Here is a 7,813-nt window from a genome sequence, read left to right as displayed (position 1 = left end):
TAATAAATGTCTATATCTGAAATATGAGTTCCTTTTCTAACCAAATTACCACAAGAACGGATTGGATTCCTTCCAATCCTCTGATCCATTAGTCAAAATAATTCATAATTTCTGCTTTTTTAACTCAAATATTAGGTATAATTCTATATAAATGAGGGTTATTGATCATGGATTCCAAAAAGTAGTATAGGTGGAGTTGGTGAAAAACTTAAGTCCGAAAAAAGGGACAAAAATTGTCCCTTTTTTTGACTCAGGAGGACAACACGAGGGTTTTAAAATGACAAAAAAACAAAGAATCCACAGGCGTCGGGTGAACGTGAATCTTTATTGATTGAGCAGAGTCAGGCATGGCTGCGTACAGGTTAGTCAAACACAAGTCAATGACATTTACAACCAAGGACACACACACACCACACACACACACCCCACACACACACAAAACCACACCACACCACACACACACACAACACACACACAACCACACACACACACAGAGTTTGGAAGGTTTTTGACATCTCACAATGATTCACAAACAGATCGGAACGGTCCGGAAGGTCGGAAAAGCACTTAGGCCTCAAATATGACGTGCACACGCACCTCCGGGTCTATGTTCACGCTGCTCTGTTGCCGTTGTCACTGTAGAATGTATATCTTGCAAGGCGATAGATGGCAGATTCTGCGATTTCTTTCTAATTTATTAGCTTTTTTTTTAATCCCCCCCAACAACCTGTTTCATCTAAAATATACATAAAAAAAAAAAAAACAAAGTATTCTCACTGTGTAATTAAAGCTCGATACTCTGTCCCGTTGTGTTGGGACACGGCCATTAGTTATCGATTTTATTCGCCAACTATTTTAAACTAATGGTCTGTTTTTGTCTGCTTTGCGAATGTTTATTGTCGTCATATCATAATTACTGTCATTTTGTTGTCTTTATACTGTCTTTTTTTAAATCTATTTTGTATTTCTTGTTAAAACTGCAAGCTGGAATTTTTAATTTCCTCTGTTTCATCTAAAAATAACATTTAAAACAAAAAGTGTTTCTCATGTTATGTAATTAAAAGCTCGATACTCGGCGTCCTATTGTATTGCCAACGGCAATTAGTTGTCGGTCTTTGGACGGTGTTATTATTGTTATTATTAATTACTGTTTTGTTTGTGTCTTTATACCGTTCTTTTTCTAGTATTTTTGGTTTTTCTTGCTACTAAACGCAAGCTGGAATTTTCATTTCCCGCGGGAGTCATCAAAAAGGAACCAATAAAGGAAGTGGCCCTGAACGTTTCGGCATATTTCGTCCAATTAAAACGCAGCGGGCGGATGAAAATCCTCGCCGCATTCAGGCTGTAATTGGCCGGTTTTATAACGTCGCCCAGGACGACCCCGTTTCAGCCTCGTGCGGCTGGTTTTTCGCGCCTTTTTAAAACGCCGTTCAAGTTCGCCGTCTGGCATCGGTTGTACCACCACCCGACGCCGTGGCGCCGGCGCAGCTCCCCCCCCACAGGTCGCTATCCCGGTCAAAGGTCGGAACTCATCCCTCGTGGGACGGGCCAGAGCGTCGCCGGCGTCCAATGTGTACCGGACACGTGCAGCGGAACGTCCGCCTCGGCGACCCTGACCGCGCTGTACTCTGCGCCGGCCACGCCCCTCTCCCAGTCCTCCAGCTCTCCACCCTCAGCTGCTCTCCCCCTGACCGTCAGCAGGTGGAGGTTGCGGTTGCCCAGCCAGAATCCCCGCGGCCGGCGGCGTCGACCGAGCCGAACCCGTCGCGGTACTGGACCCAGTGCGGTTTGAAGCACGAGCGCGCCGCTCCCCTCTGCTGCGCTAACCAACCACCCGCCCATTAGCCCGCCTGCTGGCAGTAAACCACCAACACCGGCGCCGAGGCGGAGGCGGCGCGCCGGTCTGATCTTAAACAGGCCGTCGATTCCCCGTTAGGCCGGTTTGGTGGGCCTCGACACACAACTGCGGACACGAGAGGGCACACAAACGCAGACCGCGGTTAGCTTGCACGCCTTGGCTCAGCTCCACTACAAAAAAAAGAAAAAAAAAACTACAAAAAAACAGCCATTTTCAGCAGAATGCTCCAAATGCAGACTGAGTTTCATACGTAGTTGTTTAATCTCAAATACTAAGAGTTTGGGGGGGGGGGGGGAGATGGTGTGGGGGGTGCGACGGCTGAATCTGGATCTGGATCTGGATCGACTGACTCGGCCCGCAACGATTCGGGAAAAAATATGAATCACGATCTTTTTTGCTAAGAATTGATATCACGATTCCATGCCGCGAAGTGTAATGTTTATTGTGCAAAAACAAAACAAAATGAGCATCAGCACCAGGGAAGAGGATGGTGTTAATTTTACATTAATTATTTAATATCTGTTTATTAATCCCCAATGGGGAAATTACAATACAAGTGTGTTATGTCGTCATTTGTTTTTCTTTTTTCACTTTCTATTGGAATAAAAAAATGTTTGAGTCCGTGGGACTACAGCTACCATCAGGCTCTGGGTGAGAAAGCAGGAAGCCGTTTTTTTTTTTTTTTTAGGTTTTGGTGATCTCCTGAGTCTAGACGCCAGTATGAGGCGAGGTGTGAGTCGTGAGGAAAACGCCATTTTGACATTTTAGTTTTGGTGTTTCAAAAAAAAATACATTTATATTATTATTATTTAGTTTTATTTTTAAATTTTTTACATTTTTTCGCTGATGTTGTTGTGTTTTGTTTTTAAAATATATTATTATATTCATTTTGTCATTTTTTAATTTACATTGACTTTTCCAACATTTTTCTACTGATAGTTTGGGGGTTTTTTAAAATAATATTTTATATTTTTATTAATTTTTTTTTATTAATGACATTTTCTGCTGATAGTTTGTGTTTTTAAATTTTATTATTTATATCATTTTGTCATTTTTTTAATTTCTACATTTGACTTTCTTAAACATCTTCTGCTGATAGTTTTGGGGGTTTTTTCAAATAATACAAATTATATATTAATTTTTTTAATTTTTTTTAAATTTTTTCTGCTGAAAGTTTTTTGGTTTTTTTTTATATTGATTATTTTATTATTTTATTAAAAATTTATTTTCTGTTATAGTTTTGGTGTTTTTAAAAAAATAATAAAATAATTATTATTTCATTTTGTTATATTTTAGAATTTCTTTGGCTGAAGTTTTGGTTGTTTTTTAAATATATTTATTATTATTTATTAATTTTATATAATATATATAAAAAAAAAAGTGACATTTTTTCGGTTGCTAGTTTGGTGTTTGCCATCAAAAGGAGGCTTCAATGAGCAGAAGGGAGATTGTAAAACAGCATTACAATAAAATGTGTAATTATTTTTTATGTGCCCAGATATGCTAGGGCGCTGCACTTCGGCCTTAATTAAAGGAGATGAAAGATACTGGTCCTTTTCCATGTGCAAGTCCCTAAAACGCGCTTTGGACCCTAAACTTTGGGCTACGGACGTCTCTACCAAGCAGAACCAACCGTCTCTGCTAGCTTAAGCGCTAACAGCCACTTTCACTGCAACAACGGTAACGCTCGTCCATTTAAACTCAAACCCGTACTCGTCGATTGCATCTGAAATATCAGCAGGACTGAAAATTATTGACCGATTTTTCAAATTGTTGTCTTGTACCAAAAGAAGAAACAGCCCAAAAAATGAATCATTGTGTTTTTTTTCTGGGATTACACAACGACCCACAATACGTCAAAAGCAATTTAATTACATCACAACGAGTGTGAGAACTCAAACTCTAGAAATAAGCAAAAAATAATTACTGTGTTCACTTGGTGTGTTTTTTGGTGCATGAGGCTGCTTGCTAGCTTGCTAGTAGCTAGCTAGTAGCGGATGCATACGCGCGCACGGGTAGCTGAAGGTGGCAGCCGTGGGCGGTGCAGCTCTACTCCAGTTCGGGATGTTTCGGTACCTTTGCTACGTAATCGGCCGGCGCTCGGTAACACGCTTCTTCACACTCCGGGCGTGGATGGTCAGGAAGGTCGTCCTCCGCGGCGCCGTGTCGAACAAGCCCATGTCGAGCCTGTGTCGGATAAATATTCATGAGTTACTTATTCAAGCAAATTAAAGTTTGTGAATATAATCCTCACAATAGTTATTTTTGGTACGTTGCCTGTCATGTGACCGGTGATGAATAACACCACTATGAAGTGTAAGCCTGTTTTATATCACAAAACACTGCACTTTTAGATCTAAATGAACATAAATGATATTACCAGTTATAATGCTTGTGCTCGTTATCGATGCTTTATTAAATAATCACAAAACAATGCTATCTTTGTGTTTTTTTCAAACCACTGACACAAAGAAACTCAGAAAAGAACTTCATATTTCCAATGTTAATCTACAAAATTAGCAACAGTGGTCGCTTGAACCACCGAAATGTTCAAAGTGTGAAAAGGTATGAACTGTTCAGCCCTTCTCTCGAGCCCGGCGCCCACCAACCGGGTGTTCCCGAAATCGGTTTTGCGTGTCCAAGGAGGCGATCCCCTTGGCGCCGCCGGCGTGCACCGTCTTGGTCACGGGAGGAGAGGAGTGACGGGACGAGGAGGAGGAGTGTGGTCCGAGGCTGGGGAAGAGCGGCGCCCATCACCCCCTGTGAGGTCGTAAATGGCCGAGCACCTGGGGCCCGCCCTCGAACCCTACCTCACATCCTTCTTCCACCGGCGCTTCTTGGTGTGGACCCACGGTGCTTCGGGTGCTGCGGGTGCAGAGACACGGTTCTGGTGCCGAGACGTGGCTCGGCCGAGTCCCGTGCCGAAACGTCGTCGCCGCCGAGCCGCGCGTCTCTCGCAGCCTCGTGATGATTTAGAGGACTGGTGGTGGAGGAGGAGGAGGAGAGGAGGTGGACGGAGTGAAGGAAGAGTACCTGGGACATTGGACTTGATATGGTGCCGGGACGAGACTGAGTCCCTCCTGCTCCAGGACAACTGGACGTCCTCACCTGAACGAACCACAAGCAACAACACAGCACTCTTCAAGCGGGAGCAGGATCGTAAAAAAACGTTATTATATAAAAAGACAAATATTCTCTAATTTCAGATGAGTGATTGGATCAGCAGATTCACATTTTTGTTCCCCCATCCTGTACATATGTCAAAATATTTGTTCTTTACTTCATTAGATTATTTTTTCATTGTACATTGTATGGATTGTAGGTAATTTTCATAGTATTTCCATTAATTTGTGGCTGTTGGGGAAGGATTTTGCTGCTGTAACACAGAATTCCCATTTTTCTTGGGATCAATACAACATTCCTACATATCTATCTAGATCTATATACCTATCTATCTATCTATCGACATTATATACTATGGATCTATATGGATCTACTACGGATCGATCTATCCATCCAACATCCATACATCTAAATATATATCCATCCATCCCTCATCATCGACATAATATCTATCTATATATCCATCTCATTACAGGATCTATCCATCTATCTAAGGATCTATCTATCCATCTATCTAAGGATTCTATCTATCACTCTATCGTACGGATCGATCCATCTATCTACGGATCCATCCATCCATCCATCCATCACCATCAATCCATCCATTCCATCCATCCAATCCATACATCCAGCCACCATCCATCATCCATGGAGCTATCTACAAATATATATATACACATCTATCATCTATCTATCTATCGTCTATCATATGTTAGATATATAACTTTAATCATTGTGCAAGAGAACAAAGACACGAAAAGCAGTTTGGGTCCAACCCGCAGTCCAAAAAACACAGAAAAGTGCACACCATTTTTTTTTACATTGCAATAACAATTCGGTAGCGAAAATCTCCAAGAAATCGGAGAGGAGAGCCCTTACATTTACAATTCCATTTAATGTGTTCTAGTAGAGACGAGTGCAGAGGGCTGATAAGTCAAGGACCACTTTTTCGAGGAGTCAAAGACAAGTCAGAGACCATTGGGGACCTGGTCGAGTCAAAGAACAAGTCCGAGAACAGGGAAAGATGGTCAAGTCCGAGTCAAGTCCGAGACCAGGGGAATGGTCGAGTCCAAGACAAGTCCAAGACAAGGACTGGCGAGTCCAAGACAACGTCCGAGAACAGGATGGTCGAGTCCAAGACCAAGCCAAGAACAGGATATGGTCGAGAAGTCCAAGACAAGTCCAAGGACCAGAACTGTCAGTCCAAGAACGATCCAAGAACAGGACTAGAGTCCAAGACAAGTCGAGACAAGGTGTTAGTCGAGGGGTTTTGCAAAGGCACAAGGCCGCGACGGACTAGTCGAGGTCCAAGACCAGAACTAGTCGCAGTTCCAAGACAAGTCCAAAACCAGAAACTAGTCGAGTCCAAGACATAGTCAAGACCAGAAATAGTTGAGTACAAGACAAGGTCCAAGACAGGAATAGCGAGCCAGACAGGAATAGTCGAGTGCAAGACAAGTCCAAGGACAAGGGACTAGTCGACGTCAAGAACAGACTAGTTCAAGACATGCAAAGTTCCAAGACCAGAGACTAGTCGAGTCCAAGTCAAGACCGAGTCAAGGACAAGTCGAGTCCGAGTCAAGACCGAGTCCAGGACAGATAAAGGTCTATGCATGACAGTATCAAGACAAAATTTGGGTGCAATTTCCCTCCAATTTATTATGCGTCATACATAATAAAGACACATGGGACCGGCCAGACAGAAGCCAGATTAGCAGACCAGTGGCCAAGACTCGAGTCCAAAGACCGAATTGAGTACTACAGCCTGGATTGAATCCCTAACCATTAGATGTTATCTCGTTGTTGGAAATTGAGATAAATACAAATATGTTATAGTTTATGAAGAAAATTCATTTCAGAATGTTTTTAAAAACCCTGAATAAGTCAGGGGTTTAAGTCCCTAACTCGGGGAACATGTTCTCCCTCTGATGTCCACCGAAGACGTCTGGGACTGAAGACGGCTGTCACGATTGCCGCCCTGCAGGGGCACGGCTCTCATCAGGACAGGGTCCCCGGACCGATGCTCGGCCGACAGGGGTCCAGCTGGCAGACCGGGACACGAGACAGGGGACAGGAAGCGGCGGAGTACCAAACCAATGATGCCACAACCTGGTTTGGGACCAGCTGTGTTGACGGTGTGGATGAAACGCGCATAACCCATTAACCACAACATGGGAACATAGGCAAAAAACGGGAGTTTGTGTTTTTGAGGCATTTCTTTAGGATTTAGATTAACTTTATTCATTGACAGGTACAAGTCCAACCAAACTGCAGTTGGGTCTAAACAGAAGTGCAAGAGGAGAGGTGAGGATATACATGGTTCTTAAGTGCAGGACCGATTAGATGGTCCTATGAAGTAATATAATCTAAAGAACAACGTTAAGAAATATAGGTGAGGCCTGCGTACTGTTTCTCAACTCCCACGAGCTCCCGGTCCAAGCTGGTGCAACGGTTGTAGCTCTGGCCCGATCCTGAGGGATACGGCGCTTAATATCGATGTCCACCTGACGATAGGACCACAAGGAGATGGAAACTAAGCGTCCCGTTTGGCAACTCTTGTCCCACCAACTCTCGCGAAACTCTGGAGTGGATAAACTCCTACTGAGCCAAGCCGGCGTCCATTGTGGCCCTAACGGACATGGTCTGCAACCGCGGATAGCCCAGTACCACCGGTTTCCACCAGTTTCGTACCATGGCTTTCTGTCACAAACGGGTCACTAACCTGATTGCTTTCTACTTTGCTCAAAAAAACCACAAAACTGTCGTTTCTACGTATTTGGCACCTGACGTTTGCAATGAAGATATTTTGTTGGTCGGAATAATTTTAAAAAA

General features: G+C 43.3%; 1 protein-coding gene across 1 annotated transcript in view; it reads left to right on the top strand.

Annotated features, from left to right (window-relative positions):
• fgb (fibrinogen beta chain) overlaps positions 1–1,845 on the top strand; it is a 44,093-nt gene extending 42,248 nt beyond the window's left edge. Inside the window, 1 exon segment of the mRNA XM_032518160.1 lies at positions 1,436–1,845. Coding sequence (XP_032374051.1) covers positions 1,436–1,845 — 410 coding nt within the window.
• Positions 1,846–7,813: the final 5,968 nt, after the last annotated feature.

Source organism: Etheostoma spectabile, chromosome 6 (assembly GCF_008692095.1).
Source record: "Etheostoma spectabile isolate EspeVRDwgs_2016 chromosome 6, UIUC_Espe_1.0, whole genome shotgun sequence".
Taxonomy (NCBI): domain Eukaryota; kingdom Metazoa; phylum Chordata; class Actinopteri; order Perciformes; family Percidae; genus Etheostoma; species Etheostoma spectabile.
The sequence above is the reverse complement of the archived record's forward strand: the minus strand, read 5'-3'. Positions and strand labels throughout refer to the sequence as shown.